The sequence below is a fragment of the Rhynchophorus ferrugineus genome, unplaced genomic scaffold, assembly GCF_030347505.1.
Source record: "Rhynchophorus ferrugineus isolate W39M unplaced genomic scaffold, kcgeb_rfMv2 rfM3, whole genome shotgun sequence".
NCBI classification, from domain to species: domain Eukaryota; kingdom Metazoa; phylum Arthropoda; class Insecta; order Coleoptera; family Curculionidae; genus Rhynchophorus; species Rhynchophorus ferrugineus.
Genome location: NW_027472582.1, coordinates 31,021,748 through 31,042,604, shown reverse-complemented (window position 1 = coordinate 31,042,604; position 20,857 = coordinate 31,021,748). Strand labels below are relative to the sequence as shown.

The 20,857-nt window shown below is 31.8% G+C and overlaps 2 protein-coding genes across 5 annotated transcripts in view; both read left to right on the top strand.

Annotated features, from left to right (window-relative positions):
- The window catches only part of LOC143193586 (pseudouridylate synthase RPUSD2), a 662,639-nt gene that overhangs the window by 597,387 nt on the left and 44,395 nt on the right, over positions 1–20,857 (top strand). The window lies entirely within an intron of this gene.
- On the top strand, positions 14,273–18,472 carry LOC143193587 (transmembrane protein 272). Its single transcript, XM_076399900.1, has 4 exons — positions 14,273–14,504; positions 15,612–15,734; positions 17,353–17,460; positions 17,514–18,472. The coding sequence occupies exons 1-4, from the start codon at positions 14,342–14,344 to the stop codon at positions 17,696–17,698; spliced, it is 579 nt and encodes a 192-aa protein (XP_076256015.1). The 5' UTR covers positions 14,273–14,341; the 3' UTR covers positions 17,699–18,472.

Genomic DNA, 20,857 nt, shown 5'->3' with positions numbered 1-20,857 from the left:
AGTGAAAACATATCATAACAAAAACATTGTATTATCGACCAAAAAAATTAATTAAAATTACTTTAATATATCAGATTCAAAATTTGAAGAACATTTCTGCAATAACCGACTAATTTAAAAAATATTTAACTCAAAATAGGAAATATGTTAAAATCCTTATACTAAATACATTATTCATGATACCACAGCATTATACAAGCAGAGGAGGAATACTAGTTCATTTATTAATCAAAGACTCTGGGGAAAATTGTACATTAAAATGGAATAGACGTGTAAACAACTTTTCTTATTGTGCGGAACCTGCTGAGTTTTATACTTTCAAAGGGCTATTTACAATTAATTTTACTGCACTAGTTTATTTTTTCTTAGATAATTAAGAGACGTTCTTAATGACTTTGAAGCTCTGATATACCATAAAAAAACAAATGTAGAATAAAGTAGAATGAAACCTTCACAGTAATTAATACAGTAACTGATATATATGATATATAATAAGGTAACAAACATTATTTATAATTTCTTACAATAACTAACACATTTAGAAATTAGGAGCCCTAACATAGCTTTCATATTTCCCAAACTTTTTAAATCTAAACTTTATTAAAAATCGTATGAACTATTCGAAAGCTTTTAAAGTCCAACACATATCGTTTTATCAACATAAAAATTACTCCAAAAAAACTATAATAAAAATAATTAATTTCATTAACAAACAAAAAATAACTATGGCAGAAAAATTATAACAATTTTACAAATAGCCTAAATTTATTAAGATAGTTGTGAAAAAATACGGATTAAAATTTTAGTTTAAAAAAATCGCGAATAACTAGATCTATATTAAAAAGCTCATTATTGTAATGAAAAAACTAAGAGAACTTCCACCTGCCATACTCTTAGGCACACACAGTGTAGCATATGATTTTTAATATTCCCTATTAGAAGTTGGACCTAACAGAAAGATATAATGAATTAACACCCTATAACTATATTTTGATCACGCTAAAAATACACTCTTGGGTAACTTATCTAAATTATAGTTATATATTATTATATATAATCTGTACTGTCCTTACAATCTTCATGGCTTATTTCAAATCACTTACTTTAACATTATTATACAATACGATTCAAAAGCTAACAGGTCGATTGAAAAGTCCCCGGCCTACCATAGTAAAACACATTTTTTGGCAAAATTAGTTTTTTATTCAACATAATTCCCTTCAAGGATTATAGCGACCCTCCAACTTTTCGATGCCATTTTTGTAGTACGATTTGCCCTTTGCTTCAAAATAAGCCTCAGTTTCGGCGATTACATTTTCTTCCCAGCGAGCATTCTTTTGAGATCTAAGAATTGGAAATGGTCGCTGGGGGCCAGATCTGAAAAATACGGTAGATGAGAAAGCAATTCGAAGACCAATTCATGGATTTTCGACATCGTTTTCACTGACTTGTGACACGGTGCATTGTCTTGATGAAGCAGCACTTTCTTTTTCTTCAAATGCGGCCATTTTTCGGCGATTTCTTCCTTCAAACGGTGCAATAATGCTATGTAATAGTCACTGTTGATGGTCCTTCCTTCTTCAAGGTAGTCAAAGAAAATTATTCCATAGGCATCCCAAAATTCAGACGCCATAACCTTGCCAGACGATTGTTGCGTTTTCCCACGCTTTGGAGCGGGTTCATCACGTGCAGTCCACTCGGATGACTGTCGATTGGACTTCTGAGTGAAATGATGGAGCCATGTTTCATCTATTGTCACATATCGACGCAAAAACTCGGGTTTATTACGCTTGATCATCCTCAAACACTGCTCTGAATCATCAACTCGTCGTTGTTTTTGGTCAAAAGTGAGCTCGTGCGCTCGTGAACTCGCACCCACTTTGCAGAGAGTTTCCTCATACCGAAATATTCGTGAATGATATGATGTACATGTTCAGTTGATATCATTAGAGTGTCTGCTATTTCATTCAATTTTAATTTACGGTCATTCAAAGTCATTTTCAGTGCTTTCACCGTCTTCGGTGCTCATTTCACCACGTTTAAACTTAGTTTACCAATCCTTGATGGTTGATTTTCCTGGGGCAGTGTTCAGAAACTCGGCATCAAGCCAAGTTTTTGCTTCAATTGTATTTTTTCTCTTCAAAAAGCAATATTTTATCAACACGCGAAATTCCTTTTTATCCATTTTTTCACAATAACAAAAGCTGCTTCACTCAAAATACTATAATTCACAAACTAATGATCCGACAGCTGTCAATTTTATACATGCATCTTTTAAGGGTTAGGGCTAACCAAAAACATATGGATTTAATTCTAGTAGCGCCATCTATGTATCAGGCCGGGGGTTTTTCAATTAACCTGTCAAAGAGCGAGAGATATCGAAGAGTATCCATTGCCTGACAAAACGTGCCTATTTTTCTTCCTGCAGATTTCCGTACTATAGAGAACTTGATATTTGAATATATTAGGAGATTTTGACAATATTTTCTGTTATGCTTTTACCAAAATTTCTCGTCCTAATTTGTACTCCTATTTTTTGTTCGTAATATTCGCCACCCCAAATAAATGTTGCGCTTTTATTGGAACTTTTTTTCACATGGAAATAAAATAAAACGAATCGAATTTCCGTTTATCGACAGCCTACGTGTCCCAGACCTCACGTACAGATCCGCCGGATATGAACGGGTCCGAGGCCATTATTCAGACCGTTGATTTTTTAGTTTACGATTGTTCTTGGAAGCTTACACAAGTAAAATAATATCCAATAAATTCTGCGATAAAATATATGTGTTGAACGTAATTGTTAAATATTATAACTTACTGAAATAATAAAATAGGAATAAGCCCTGTTCTATTTTGTGAAAATTAATGTTTTACTTAAAAGAAAATTGTTTCGTTTGTAAAAGCTACATCGGAAAAATAACACATTTTCGTCAATATTTAAATTATCTTTGTATAAATGGAAGTGTATGGTGTCAAAATCTCCAAAATTTCTAACAATAATTTCATGCACGTCTAGTGTAAAATGTTATTGAAATTTACAATATTGAATTTTGAGCTTATTTGAAGTTTTGACACATGTGCTACCATATGATACTCATTATCACTATCATCATCAATCCATATCCGGCTTTTGGGTGGACTGTCTACTTCTCAACCAATATGATATTGTTGGTGCCGCAACACTGAAAATTCTTTACTACGTCTTGCCACAGCTGTTCAGGTCTCGGGCAATATTAGTCTCTTATTTTTCAGGTCGCTTTCTATGATTTTGGTTCATGTCTTTTTTGAAGCTCTAGAATGAAGTCTGTGAGAAATTCGTTCACTTTTCATTCGACAGACATGTCCAAACCATTATAATCTGTGCCTCTGAATTTGTTCTTCAATTGTGCCCCCGATTGTCGCATCTTAAACGAATAACTTTACTTTTAACAAGAACTCGGAGAGAAACCATATTAGATCATATGATACAATGTCATATATATTAAATAGAATGTTAATTTGTCAATGCTACAATCAATTCTAATTAGAATCCTATTTTGCAAACGTTTATATTATACCTCATTATCTTCGTGAACATATTATGGTTTCTGTCAACTTGCAACACGTAACCTTAAGAAACAACGAATTCACTTGATATTGGTGGCGGTATAACGGGACATAGCCCAGATGTAAATCACCCAGATCTCACTTACAACTCTAGAGATATTTTTCCGTTTTTACGACACTTCAGCTTTTGCTAATAATTAATCAATTGAAAATTAAATATTGATAATAAGTATTAAATTAAAAATTAATAAAATAAAACATAGTTAAATTGTTACTCAAATATTATTATCTAACAAGCTGTGACATATATGGTGACATAAAATTATGTATCTTTATTTTTATACTGTGATTCACATTAAATTTACTTATGGCTAACTATAGGGAAATAGCAGATGTATTCATCTCATCTCTCTTTTGATTTATGCAATTGAGCCTTTTCAATTTCTATTGTCGTAATAATTTCATGGATTCCGGATTTGTGGAGTAAAATTTATTACCCAAATTTTGTATAATATTTTGCTAGATTAACTCACCAGTGGTGGTTAGTCACTAGTGGTTCTCTGAATGGTTGTAACTCATTTATCACGAAAGATTAAACACTATGTTTCGCCACAAAATAAGGTTGTGTTTTTTAAATTATCACAAGTAAATTGACAGAAATTGACAGTAATTGAGCAGTAAATTTTAGAAAAGGGCAATCTTTGTATAAAGAGTGTTTTCGATCACGTGAAGCTTATGTTTGTGCAGGCTTACATCTGCCATTGCTTTCATTTAAGCCGCTATACGGTTGATCATACTGCTTTCCTCCACATGCTTCGTCTCTTCTTTGATAAAGTAATGTTGATAAAGTAAAAAACAAAAATCACAATCGTATAGTCGCAGAATGAGGATGACATCGTCAAAAATGACAAAAAATGTATAAAAATATTTGGTGTTTTCCAGAATTTCAAGCAACCCCACATTATATATGCTCGGACTGAGTAAAGTTACGAAGAATTAAGCATAAATTATTCACTATTCAACATATTCATAATTTTATATACTATATACATTTTGGTTATTAAATTATTAAAATTGATATAAACACTTTAAATATTGTTTTCATAAAATATATAATGCCTTAACAAAGGCAAATATATGCATTACTTTTCATAAAACAAAGTTTCCATGCAAACTAAACTTGGGTACAACATTCATGCATTCAAATAAATATTTTTATTGTATTCGTTTTTTTTTACGAATTCATACGTAAATAAAATAAAACGAATCGAGCTTCCGAATATTGGCAGTATACGTGACCCAGAACTCACGTGTGGATCTACAAAACGTGAACAAACTAGAGCCCATTATCCAGCTCGTTGATTTTTTAGAAAACTTCTGTTGGGTTTAAATATCGAGTAAAGTGAGGAGATAATGTCCAATAATTTTTTTATAAATTATTTTAAATAGGTAATTTTATTATTATACTAGCTGACCCGACAGACTTCGTCCTGTCAAAAAGATTTGTAATGTGGCAGTTTTTGTGCCAACGTATTTTAAAAAATTCTCCTGAACAGAACCATCACCCTGGTGATAGGGCGTTGTGAAAAAAAAATTAAATAAAACATATATAAGGATTGAAAAGTAAGTAATCGCTTTATTGTTAATCATGTGAATCATAATTATTTTTATTATTATCATTGTAGTGCTTTGTGGTATACGATGTTTTTGTTTGATTACCTGGCGCATAGATAAACAAATGTGATGGTTTTCCAACACGGGAACAGGCAACATACAATTGACCATGTGAGAAACATGGGTTTTCTAGATTAATACCACAAACACTTAATGATTGCCCCTGGGACTTGTTTATAGTCATAGCAAAAGCAAGCCGCACTGGAAACTGTAGTCGTTTAAACTCAAATGGCACATCAGTCGGAATCATTGGGATGCGCGGTATGAAAACATCTTCTCCTTTATACTTTCCTTTGAGTATAGTTGCTTCTATCACATTGTTTAGTAATTTTTTTATCGCTAACCGTGTACAGTTGCAAAGACGCGGTTGGTTGATATTTCGCAACATTATAACCACCGATCCAACCTTTAATTGAAGATTGTGAGGTGGAAATCCTGGCAAATCCAGCGAGTTTAAAAATTCCGGTGGATAGTTGACTACATCATCTTGATTAGTAGCCGAATCAACTGATTTATATATCCTCAATTCGCCTGTAATTTGTTCTTGAATTTTGAAATTTAATTCATTTACATCTATGTTTTTTGCAGCCAGTATAGCTCGTTCGCTCAACCAATCATGGTTTCTGTAATTTTGAGAAACATCTGGAAACACTTTCTGAATAAGTTCATATTTTGATCGAGTTAACTGACAAAAACTTTGAGGAAAGTTAATGCAGCCAGTCAACATGTCTATAGGAAATTTGCCATTACCAATGTCAATGAGTTGTTTAGAGAATATGTTTCCAGATTGGTCATTTTGCAACTCGACACGCATATTTTTGCTTAAATGAAGTACTTTGACATGTTTCCACAAATTGGAGGACTTTAGACATGCATTGAGTTCATCAGCTGGCGTTGATCGTGGAATCACTGGCAATGTTTGACGAAAATCTCCTGCTAATAAAATCATTGCACCACCAAATCGGTTATTATTGCTACGTAGATCTTTAAAGGTTCTGTCTAAAGCCTCCAAAGATTTTTTATGTGCCATCGTGCATTCATCCCAAACAATCAATTTACATTGCTGCAAAACCTTTGACATTGCAGAGTTCTTCGAAACGTTGCAGGTTGGAGTTTCATTGCTTTGCATATTTAATGGCAATTTTAGTGCTGAATGGGCTGTTCGACCACCTTCAAGCAAAGTTGCTGCGATTCCCGACGAAGCGAGTGCAAGTGCAATTTTATTTTGTGAGCGAATTGTTGCTAATATTAATGAAATCAAGAAGTTTTTCCTGTACCACCAGGTGCATCTAAGAAGTAAATCCCTCCAGTTTCATCATTTGTTACTTTCATAAGAGTTTCAAATACATACTTCTGCTGTTCATTTAACAGTGGAAGATTTGTTTGAATTAATTCTTTCAAAGCGTTGAGATCATACAGTCTTTCTCGATGCAACTCTTGGTTAAAAGCGTCATGCATTGGACGATTGGGCGCGGTCAGGCCTAATTGAATTAATAGTTTGTTTGACATTATCAAGTACATGTCCTCAATTGAAATCAATGCTTCATTGTAAATTTCTTCACTGATTTGTATATTTGGATTTCCCATTCTATTCCGTATTTGATACAAAATATCATCACACATATAATCTTTGTACTTCATCCACAAATCAATTGGGTTTGATGGGAAGCATGTAGATATGATTATAGAAAACAATGTTCGTATTTGATGAGCGTGTGATGATATTACAGCATCATTGAGAATTTGATCCCAATGAGCGTCATTTTCAAGCAATTGCAAACGTTGACAGGCTTCTCTGTAGGATCCACACAATTCACCATCAACAGTTCGTAACTGTTGGAATGATGTTGGGCCACGTACATTGACTAATAGCAGTCGTAAATAAAAACATTCATCATTGCTTGGATGTACTGAATAAATCCGGCCAATCGCATCGGTGGAATATACATCTGTATATCCTGGAACTGGTTTTCCTTGTTTCCGTCGTATAAATCTCCTTGAGGATTGATTCCAGGTATAATATTTTGGCATTTCAGAATATAGCAATGTTTGTGCGAAATCATCGTTTTGGCATGTCTCAAAAAAACTGGTTAATGTAGTAGATGGTGGCTGAGAAGCTCTTTGTACTGCGTTCTGTGCTGTAAAATACACTCTTTGTCCATTTCCTAATTGCACAGCTAAGTGAACAACAGAAGGGTGTCTCTCATGAATAGGAAAAGAAAATATTCGCCAAACTGCTTCATTACTACTGACATAGCGGCCCATTTGGTATTGGGTAACTTCATCATTAGAATTCTCTGCACCAATTCCAATCACAGCCATATCACTCCCTTTGGTTACATATTTGCAAATGTATTTAATCGATTTCACTGAATGGCAAGATTCAACGTTGATGTGTGCTTTGAATGTCTTTGATAAAAAGGGTGAATATGGAACAATCCAACGATTATCTATTTCAATATCTTGTTAATTTAATTTGACAATTGTTGATTTTCCATTGTCTGCTGTCGATCTGCGACGATACAATGGATAACCGTCATTACCAGTAATTGTTTCCGATATTAATGTCCGTTGATATCGTTTTGAACATTTACCATCCATCATACACGGTGAATTTTGATTAAGAGTTCCACAGGGACCATGTATCATGTTTTTGATAACTACCTCATGCAATCCAGGATCCACTTGTACATTAGGGATTTCAGCTGATATCACTTCATCAACTTCATTTGGCCTTATCTTTTCAATCAACCAAATCAAAATGTGTGCATGTGGCAATCCTCGTTTCTGCCACTCCACAGAATACATCCAGCAGCGTGTCTCACCAAACACATTATGTTTTACGATGAAATTCATTAAAGATTTCAACTTTTGTCTAAAGTCTCTGGCTGTAATATCATGACGATCAATGGGTGATTGCCCAGGGAATAACTCCTGCTTAATTTCTATCCATTGCGGATTGCATGTAAATGTGATGAACAAATCTGCTCTACCATAATGACGAACATACGACATGGCATCTTGAGCATATTCGTGCATATGCCGAGGGCTTCCGATGTATGTTGCTGGAAGAATAGTCATCCGACCGACATTCTGTGCATTTCCTCGGAGATCGGATGCATTCAGATCGGAGTTTGGTTTGATTCAACCTGATGAATGTTAATCTCTCCGTTTCAATTTTAACATACATGTCAACAACATATTTGTGATATAATCGCCGACATTTCAATATGTGATTATCTTCATTTTCCCGAATCATTAGGCGGTATGAATAATAGTTCATTGAACTGACTTTTTTGTTGGTTTCAGAACCTGTAAACAGATTTTGTTTTAATAACATTCAAATACATAATATAGTGACTGAGATATTATCGCCATAGCTAAACTAATATTTTAGTTACCTGTAATGGGATTTATCATTTTTATTGATAAATCGTAGCCATCTTCACCTTGCCAAAATATAATGGGATATTGCAGTGCATCATATGAGCGGTGTGTTTCCTTTATACGTTGTAATTGATCATTCCGACGATGTAAAACAATATCACGGGATTCCAAATTTTCTCCAACTACAACGATAGCAACTTCATCAATAGTTGGTGCATTAAAACGTCTTGTATGTTGACCTGCAGGTGTTTTATCAGCTCTGATTACAATTTTGTGATTATCGAATGGCATCAGATCCAGGGCAGTTTTAAACAATATAATCAATTGATTGTGTCGATGAAATAAAGTTTGTAATTGTTCTACAATAGACCTCTTTACTAAATTGTTATGTGCACAACGCAGATCAATTTCTTGTGGTGAATTGCCCATAAAATAAATTTGCAGGAATTTGTTGTCGCTATGTGACACTGGTAACAGTGAACCTGCTCTGTGATATATTTGCCCTTGTATCTGTAAATAAAAAAAATATTATGGTGTGGTATAAATTAATGGATTGTCAGTGATCAAACTTAAATAATATTTGATCTTAAAAAGTATATATTTAGTTTTAACTAATATCTATCAAATATAAAATATAATAAAAGTGTCACTGAAACTGAATCACCATATAATATGATGACTAAGTGATATATTTCGTAATGATTAAGAAATTGAAGATTAGTAACACATCTTAACTTTGGTGACAGAAAATTTTGTTCGCTAAAATAATTATGAGTAACTGCTATAATACATACCTTGAAAGTTGGCATAAAATTTTCCCGAACTGCATTTGTTGCCCCAAATGAAGTCATTTGAAAGCATTTGTTATATTGTTGGATATGTGTCAAAAAGTGTATAGAATCTGTTCCTATTCCTGAAACCAATGAGTACAATGGTTCTGGTGGTGGATCCAATGGTATCAATTTCACTTTACCATTTGCGCAACACAATCCATTGGCTTCGTTTTTGTATTTTAATGCCTTACAGTGTGAGCAAACCAAGTTCATAGAACCAATAACAACACATTGGTAGTTACTGTAGTCAATTGACACATCGTAACTGAAAGCAGCTCGATTCAAACTTGCGCGATTATTAGTTGAATGTCGCGCTCGCGCTTCACGCGTTTGTGATATGCGAATTCTTTCACGTTCATTTCCGTCGTCACGTTCTTGTGCAGTACGATTAGATCGGTAATTAGCTTGGTTTATAGCATTTCTGGTTCTTCTACCTAAATTGCTTCGTCTTATAGGAGGCATATCAAATATAAATTATTTTTGCACTAATCACGAACTAAACAAACACTAACTAACTAAACACTCTGCACAAAACACGATATACGAATTTGTTTCGTGTATCAGTTGACAATTCATCTGTCATCTGTCAAAAGTCATCTGTAACAGACAACTTTTTTTTTTAAATTTGATATGACTTGAACTCAAATCCTTTTAAGCCGTACGAATTGTTTTATTTATTTAAAATTTGGATATTAAAAATAATAAAACACTGTTGGTAACGCGATTTTTGTTTGACTGGTGTAATGACGTGGAAACTGATGCATTTTATCTCGCGTGCCGAAACTAATACAAAAGAAACGTGAGTTTCGGAACGCGACATTAAACTCCTCCAACTATGTATTCTGTGCTCCAACGCACACACGCACATTGTTTTGATAGATATGATCTTTGACGTTAGGAACACACCTACATTGCTTAGACAACAGTGAGTGCTTGTAATTTAATATGAACTTTATACCATAGCAATAAAGCTCAAATTGACTACGTTTTAGTTACAAATCATTTGTATGGGAAAAAGAAAAGGGCTATTTTTAGGGTTTTTCCAGCAATAATTCTAATTTTTCTCGCCGCAAAAACCATCCTTGAACTTCAACGAACATTTAAAAAAAAGATTTGGCCAAATTGGTCCAGGCGTTGTTGAGTTATGCGCTTACCAACACATTTTGTGATTCATTTTTATATATAAGATTATAGAACCAGACGTATAAATGAAAACAATTGTAAGTTCCATAACATTTATTATACAAGCTGAGGGGATTAGAGTCATACCATAAATCATATATTCAAATTGAGAGAACATATTTGACATATTTAATAATGTAAAACTAGGAATGTAATTCATGAATTTATTTAAATATATTTCTTACATAGTTTTCTTCTTATTTTAACTATTAATATTTATTAATCAATTAAATTTTTAAATTAAATATGAACTCTATATAAATTGAATATACAAACTTCGATTTATAATTATTGAGAATGAAAGAACCATAAAACATAATTAAAACTGCCAAAACAAATAATATAATAATATATTGCGATAACTAACCTAACCATGAAATTCGATAAACTTATTACTTTTCTTGTTTTATTTGAAGAAATCTACTTCCAAAGCTCATCAAACACTTTTATAAACGTGTGGTTATACCATCTCGTTATATCTCAATTGTCAATTTTGGTTTCAAATGTGGCAATTTTGATGTAAATGGCAAAGAGTTCCCACCGCACGAATTGGCCAAAAATGGCAGTTCACACCATTTGAACAATATATTGTGACAAAAAGTGTATCTATTACGACAATTTCAAGCGTAATAAGTAATTTGTTAGTACAATATAAACATCCACATCCACATGTAGAGTACTTCAAGAAATTGTTTTGCTGAAACCGAATGGAATTGATGATATGATACCGACTTCAATTGAGCAAATTGAATAATAGATTGTTGCAAAAAAGACCAGAAATAGTGACTAATAGCGCTCTGTTACATATCGTCCGATTGGTAAAACGTATTCACCAGACATAGAACCTTCTATTTTAATTATCACTAGATCGATTGCTTGGCTGATACACGAATTGAATCACTTTTATAACAACATCGTTCTTTCGACATGGTATCACCATGTCGCCAGAAAACGTTTCCATATTTTTAAAAATAGAAAATGCTGGATTTTTTTAGCTAATATATAATGTACCAATTTTTCTCAATGAATGCATTTTTATGTGAAATTAATATCAGAATACATGCAAGCACCTAATAGTTGTTTAACAAATAATGCAGACTTTTATTCCAGTAGCGATAAGTAAACTCAATTTAATTGCCGCAAAAGAATTTTGTAATAAAGACTGATTTTAAAGCGTTAGCTCGTTAGATCACATTAATATAACGGCTTACTACTTTAACGTAGTTCCATACAGAATATAACTGGTCAATTGAAATGTCTCCGGCCTGACACATAGATGGCGCTACTAGAATTAAATCCATATGTATTTTAGTTAGCCCTAACACTAAAAAGATGCGTGTATAAATTTGACACCTGTTCAGATATCAATTGAACGCGTACATCATATCATTCACGAATATTTGGGTATGAGAAAGCTCTGTGCAAAGTAGTGTAATAAGCCGTTATATTAATGAGATCTAACGAGCTAAGGCTTTAAAATCAGTCTTTATTACAAAATTCTTTTGCGGCAATTAAATTGAGTTTACTTCGCTAGTGGAATAACAGTCTGCATTATTTGTTAGGTGCTTGCATGTATTCTGATAATAATTTCACATAAAAATGCATTCATTGAGAAAAATTGGTACATTATATATTAGCTAAAAAAATCCAGCATTTTCTATTATTAAAAATATGGAAACTTTTTCTGGCGACATGGTGATACCATGTCGAAAGAACGATGTTGTTATAAAAGCGATTCAATTTGTGTATCAGCCAAGCAATCGATCTAGTGATAATTAAAATAGAAGGTTCTATGTCTGGTGAATACGTTTTACCAATCGGACGATATGTAACAGAGCGCTATTAGTCACTATTTCTGGTCCTTTTTGCAACAATCTATTATTCAATTTGCTCAATTGAACCCGAGTTTTTGCGTCGATATGTGACAATGGATGAAACATGACTCCATCATTTCACTCCGAAGTCCAATCGACAGTCATCCGAGTAAACTACACACGATAAACCCGCTCCAAAGCGAGGGAAGGCGCAACAGTCGGCAGGCAAGTTTATATTTTCTGCGTCTTTTTTGGGATGCACATGGAATAATTTTCATTGACTATCTTAAAAAAAGAAAGGACTATCAACAGCGACTATTATATAACGTTATTGGACCTCTCGAAGACAATGCACCGTATCACAAGTCGGTGAAAACGATGGCGAAATTTCATGAATTGGGCTTCGAATTGCTTCCTCATCCACCGTATTCCCCAGATCTGACCCCCTGCGACTAGCTCCTGTTTTCAGATCTCAAAAGAATACTCGCTGGGAAGAAATTTTCGTCGAATGAAGACGTGATCGCCGAAACTGAAGCAAAGGACAAATCGTACTACAAAAATGGCATCGAAAAATTGGAGGGTTGCTATAATCAGTGTATCAGCCTTAAAAGGAATTATGTTGAATAAAAAAAAACTAATTTTGCCAAAAACATGTGTTTTACTATGGTAGGCCGGGGACTTTTCAATTGACCTGTTATTGATTAACTATTGACTACTAAATATGTGGCCCCAATGAAAAAAAACAGTGGAGAACAACCATAGTAGTTATACCATAAATTCTAAATTTGATAATGTGTAAATATAGCAAGTTTTCAAAAAAAAAATTGCCAAGGAAAAGATTCTAGTCACCAAATATCAATGTCCTATTTTAATAGTATATCTCACAATTATTTTTTGTATTTAAGCTTTAGAAATGGTTAAGACTTTAGTTTAGAAGTAATAATATTATGAACGAAAATCAATGTAAGCATATTTAAAATAAAAATTCTGGATATTTTCGCTTATTCTTAGTAATTGTATTGTGTCCCCCTTAAGAATTAATACATCTAAATATTGCATTTTATAATAATTCAACTAGATATATAATTGTTTAATATATATTAAAGTCTCCTTTTTACTAACTAGGGTTTTATCTGTACCTACTGTTTAACGTGGGCTCCGAACCCGAGAAAAGAAGAACCCAAAAAAGAGAATCATTAAATAACTCAAGCTGAATATGAAATTGAATAATTTTAACAATTTTCTGTATAAAACAACAATATAACATCAACAAAACAACAAATTTTAATATTATTCAATAATTCAGTATAAACATAAGTGAATGAAATCATGAAATGCTCAAAATTATATTTCAACATTCATTACTTTCATTATTTTATTTGAAGTAATCTACTTCCGAAGCGACAAACACACCAAACACTTTTATAAACTTGTAGTGATGCTGCCTCGTCATATCCCTATTGTCTGTTTTGGTTTCAATGATCTAAATGTGGTGAATTTGATGCAAATAACAAAGTCTATCGAAAGTTCCACTTAATCTCAATAATTATATTGTATCCCTCTTAAAAATCAATACATCTAAATATTGCAATTTATAATAATTCTATTAGATATATAATCATTTGAATGAAACTTATTTTGTATTTATTTAAAATATAAAGTAAAACAATGCCCTAAAGGATCATTTAGTTAAAATATAGTCAGAAACTGACCTCGCAGTCATCGTTATGTCCCAACAATTTATTGAGCTCCATATCCAAAACCAAACTGTCACCGCCAGGGCATCACTGACCTAAAAATAGGCCCGCGATCTAGCCAAACACAAAATTATAAATAACTTATACACGTCCAGCCAATGTCCAGTTCGGTTTTAATTCAACCAAAACAAAAAAAACCTAAAGGATGACCGACTGTTCCATCGAACCGACAAAAACTTTGGCGAATTCCGAAACGTCGCCAACGGACGATGTCGAAAAGCAGGAGCAGCAACAGCAGCCAGGGGCAAAAAAGGATTCTGCGACAGACGACAGTTTTCTAGGCGAAAAAATTAAAGAAAGAGCCCCTCGTAAGTGTCCTCGTCTTCTAATTGTTCTACAAAACAAAAAAAAGTGTTTAAAGCAGATGTGGACAGTGTTTGCGAACAGTTTGTTTTCGTTGCCGCGTAAACACGTCACAGTAAGTAAATAGAAAAGATTTATCTATGAATTGAAAAACATTTCCGTAAGAAATAGTCGAACTTCCGAACGTATTTCAAAAGTTTTTATCAGAAACAAACATGTAAGTCACATAACATATACCAGCTTATTTGCGAATTATTACCTTTTACAAATTTGAGGAATTAATTAATTACAAAGTAATTTACATATTGCTGCCTAAATTTGTTTAATCAAATCTGCAATGGTCAACATTATGAGAAAACCAAATCATTTCATTCAAATATATTAGCTTTCTGTTATTAGATATCCATATTACAATTTTATGCGGACTATAAAACAATACAAATTTATAAATACATTCAAATAGCTGATTTACTATTTAATAATATTTAGTACAATAATTATATATTATTTATTGTCAATTTTAATCTTCTACTTTCATTATTAAAACAAATTCGTATTTATTAAAAAAAATTACCATATATAAAATGAAGCATGTTTTTATATTTCAATCTCCAGAATAAGTGAATATAGAATTAATTAATTATAATTATAAGATAATGATATAATAATTACCATTAAAATAACATATACTAGTAATGTGAATTAATTTTGAGACTTTAGAGATCGCACAAGTTATACTATCGTATTAAGAATATGTGAGTATATATACTATAACCATTAAACTAAAAAACTTAAGAAACACATAATGACTATTGATGATATTGATGCAATTATAATATAAGATGTAATTAACTTAAAGAAATTAAACTTAAAATGTAAACAGTATATAGTTTTCCAGTTCTAAAGAGGTTGAAATGTGAGACTACAATAAATAAGATTTACGTAAATATTGGTATGGAAGAACCAATCACAAAGAATAGAATTTCTCATTAGTCTGGCAAATTCTAATGAATCTTGGTGCATTTAGAATAATGTGCATTATTTCCATACCTCAAAATTAATTCACAATCTTGCTGCTGATTATTCTATCGCTAATACTTTTTTCTTTTTAGCTGGATTAAATGGTTCTCTAGTGTTTCTATATGCAATTTTCTTTGCTGAATTTACTATTGGTTGGGTAAATTTGAACAAGTGCTCCATTAATAGATTAATACCTATTTATTTAATAATAGCAGGTAATATATACAAATAGTAGTACAATGTACGAATTGATGACAGGACATAAAGAGTATAATTAATATTTCTAAAGAAAAATATAACAAAAGATAATTGGCTAACAATAAAGTATATCGTATATAAATTGAAAATCAAACTTAATGTTTTATTTTATATTTCCTATCTTTTTTATATTGTAATTTTGGAATATTCCCAAGTCAATAGCTGTAATTGAGCATCATAATTTAACTCACAAATTGCATATACAGAAGAGAAATTGCAATGTATAACTCCCCTTTTGCAAATGCTAGACGGAATGTCTACTTCTCAACCAACAAGTTGCTGTTTTGACTTCATTTCTAATACGATCTCAGAGAGAAACATATGGAATTCACCTTAAGCATTTAAGTTTGAAATCTTTGAAATAGATATCAAACTGTAACTGTAAGTGTCATGCAGAAGAACTGATGAAGTGATCATTCAAAGGAGCCGGTAGTTAGCTTTGACTGTTATATTTCTTTTCTTCTACATATACTGTTGAAATACTTAGTGTAATTCATTAAGTAATAATCTGTCTATGTTGAATTATTTGGTGTAAATCATCAAATCATAGTTGGAATGCTGGATCAATAGGGTTAATTAATAAGTCATCCATCAGCGATTCACGAAACTGATATAAATTTTTTCCTGGGTATTTACTATTTTATTTCCTGTATCTTAGCTATGTATATTATAATAATTATTTTTGCAGTTACAGTTTAATATATAGAATGAAATACTACATAGACTTGCTGTGAATATAAACCCAGCGTGAATACCGTAGAAGTTCTAGGTACAACTTATTTAAGTGGCGTCTTATTTAAGTAAGTCACGCTCACTCTGAGAGCATACTGTATCTACCAATTACCTTCGATTCTGGCCAATAGCCAATTACAAAGGTTTCTCTGTTCTAAATATCTAAAGGCCAGACAGCGACAAAAAAATTACGTAATCAAATACTGACCTGATAAAGCTATAAAAATGCAGATAATATAGAAACGATATTTTGGGAAATAAATATTAGAAGTTTAAAATAATTAAGGATTTAACTAATCTATCTCCCTGGCGTCCTGCACATCACCATCATCGAGGAGCAAAAATTCTTGCAAAAATCGGCAAAACTGTTGATTCGACTTATTACTTTAACTTCAACATACTATTTTCATTAAATGCCACTTTCCTCTGTTTCATTGCTGATTCCAATTTATTGGTTGCTGGTACTTAAATGCTGCTCTTAACCTAACTAGAAGCTGTTACCTTGTCTTTTCTTCATTCATTCTCAAACCATACGGCTCTGCAATACCATCTACATCGGGAAAAAATGCTAGAAACCTCAACATCTATCAGCGTATATTGCGCTATCATCAACTGTACTAATACCTTATCGGTAAAGAAGTTTGTAAAATTATATACAAAATAACGAATATTCAATCATAGCGGTACGCTATGAATTCCTTCCAACACCTAATATATACTTATGTAATGTCATCAAATATTATTTTCAGTCCATAATTTTAGTAAATAATTAAATAACTAAAACTCGGGAAAAGCCCTTTCCGCCTACCTAAAATTTGTTAATAGAATCGAGTATTATTTTAGGTTTTCTTGGAGCAGTTACTAAACACATTAGCAAATACAGGCATAATGTCTATTGTTTTTGGGCTATGACAGTTCTTATAGTTGTTGTTGTAGCTTGGCATATTTTAGGTAATGTCTACATAAAATTTTATTTACCAAATACACTGTTAAGTATTTTTCAGGAACCTACGTAGTTTATAAAGAATATCAACCAAATTATGAGCCTCAAAATGGTCCATATTGTAATCGTACCACATATTTAGTAGCCTTTTGGACGCTAACAATAGAGTATACCTTACTAGTTCTCTTTATACTACTTTCATGCTGCTATATGTTAATGCGTAACTCTTTCAATCATCATATTTAATGAGTATTGTAATGAGTATGAGTATAATTAGACATTACAAAATCTATCATAGACAAAATGCAATATGATTTTATTCAACAACATGAGTGAAAAATATTCAACGCAATTTACATTGTATTTAGTTAAAATGAAGTTCTATAAATTCTTTGGAAAACAAGGCCCGATAAGTTATTTACGTGTTAAATGCCTTAGAGTTTGTCTTTATTGTTAACGTCTTTAATTGTGCACGATACGTCACCTATAAAAAACACTTTAAATGTTTAAATGTAAATTTAAATGTAAAAAATAAAACTATATGTCATACAATTATAAATTAATTAATTAATATCCATCAAGTTTGCCCATTTATGAATTATATTAAATCAAATATGAATGAATATAGCATAGGTTACTTGTTCACATACCTAATATTTTCGTAGCTAGTATGTACCTACTAATGACGTTAATCAATTCTACAAATGTATATTTTTGTTAATGAATTATACAAATTTATGATGCTTTTTATTTTATTTTAATGTTATATATTTAATTTTTATATCTAAGGTTTATTTATATATTTAAAGATTATATTTTAATAAAAAAATATTTAAATATTAATGTTTCGTCGCTTTTCTTAGTTTTATACTTAAAACATATATTGATGTAATTATTTTTTTTCTACGTTAGACTTTTAGAAAGACAATGTTATAACATAATTTTTTTTGTAATGATCTCTATTACACTTAACTTAAAATGTACCTTTAGATGTACTGAAATAAAGTTATAAAAATATCATTTTGTTTTATAATCGACAAATAACTAACAATATTATTAATACGCAACCAATTATTAAATAATTAACTTCTATAACAATGTTTTATATTAGTGGTTATTATATGTTTAGATTTCGGGCTTCGATTTATGGTCCCTGATTTATTTATAAAGAAAATCTGAGAAGATATTCAATCGATTTTACCCAGGCTGCTTACTGGCGTGACTAGAATGGTTGTTCCTCGAGTTTTACACTTCTGTCTATGGATAATAACGATTATAAACAAGTTTTAGAAATTCATTCGATACAATAATTTTACTTAGTCAATACATACATTTTTAATTTTTCTATTAATTGATTTTTTTTGTAAAAATGAAGATCTACTACAAATAATAATTTGTGGTTAAGGTTGTCCGTGTGATGCAAGAGCATACACTCATTATATAAATATTTATTAATTCTCAATGTCAAACTGTTCAATTATCCAACTAGTTGATGAAATAAATGCCAGTTCTGGTGGAAGCGATAAATCTACTGCACATGCCATCGGGCTGTTCTTAATAGATATTTGGTATTTCTGGAGGCGGCAGCTTAATAGAAATGTCAAGTCAATTAAACGAGGTCCCCAATATTTGATATTTATGTTTCACGACAAATTAAACAATTTATACTGTTACATTGATTATGTTGAAAACGATGGAATTTTATTAATAAGAAAGTTGCTATGAAGTTGTACTATATAGTTAGTTTATAATAAGTTTTTAAGGTTTTTTTTTACTTTGAAGCTTTATTCAGAGCAAAAAATGGACTAAATAATGGAATTATTTAGTCCATTTTTTCGATTTCCCTCTCAGAAATGTTGCTAAACGAGACCATGAGTTGAGACCATGGACAATTGGTAGTCAAAAGGATCAAAATCTGATAAATATGATGTCGGGTGGGACAGATGTGATAATTTAAATGATTTCATGTATATTTTTACGGACATCGTAATATGTGATTGAACTTTCTCATGTTGCAAATTCACATTATCGCATTGTACTTGTATAAAGGCCGTTTGTATTGAAGGCATAAATCAAATATGTCACAATTTAACTTAATAAGGATCTTCAATGATGATTTAGTTATGTTTGAAATTTTTAGTTCACTTTCATAGGGTTCTCGGCTACATTTACTATCGGCAATTTTATCCGACAATTTAAAAGTAATATGTTGAGAAGTTCAGTCCTAAAGTTCTTTCAAATTAAAGCAATAAAACAAAAATGTACCGTAAATGACGCTTACTCCACTGAAAAGTCAAACAGAAGAAAAAAATTAATGCTGGTACAAAATGCTTACTGCCCTAGTGCTTGCAGATTATATTATTCACCGTTTGCCAGATCTTACCATATGACGTTTTAATCACACAGTTTGACTTCTGTATGATTATTGTTAACAGAAAAATTTATTTATATGTTCAGCTACTTTTTTATTTATATATTTCGATTTAGTAAAGGTTTACTACCAATAACAATCTTCTCTCGAAGGCATCATAGAGAGAAAAAAACTAATACCAACACACCAGTTTGGGTTTATTAACAAGCACTCAACAATTGACCAGATCCACAAATAAAAGATGTTATTGAAAAAGCCTACGAAAGTAAAAAAGTATGCTCAGCTATATTTTGTGATGTAGCACAAGCCTTCGGTAAGGTTTGGCATGAAGGCCTTGTTCATAAACTACACAAAATGCTACCAAAACAACACACCGAACTATTAAAATCGTACATTACAACCATAATATTTAGAGTCAAACAAGAAGAAGCTTACTCTACAATAAAAGAAGCTAAAGCAGATGTACCACAAGGAAGTGTATTATTACGATAGCTACCTTTGTTGATGACTACATTATAACTGTCGGAGACAATAGTGAAGAAGCCTCGCGTAAATTACAACAGGCAAGTGACAATATAAATAATTGAACACAAGCTTGAAAATTAAGAATTAATGAAAGTAAATCTGTACATGTGCAGTTCACCTATAAAAATACCGTACAAGCACCAATAATATTAAATAATACTATCATTTCATATAGCAACAACGCTAAATATCTCGGAATCAATCTCGATACAAAACTTCGCTGGAAGGAACATACAAGGAAGAAAAGAAAAGAACCGGAATTGAAATATAAGATAATGTACTGGCTAATGGGAAGAAAACCACAATTATCAGTACATAATAAATTGCTATTATATAAGAAAACACTGAAACCTACATGGGCATACAGAGTTCAATTATGGAGATGTTCTGCAAACAGTAACATAAATAAGATACAAATTTTTCAGAACAAAGTCCTGAGAGGTATTGTGGGTGCACCCAAATACTACTGATTACCTACATCGAGACCTTCAGATACCCACAGTCAGTCA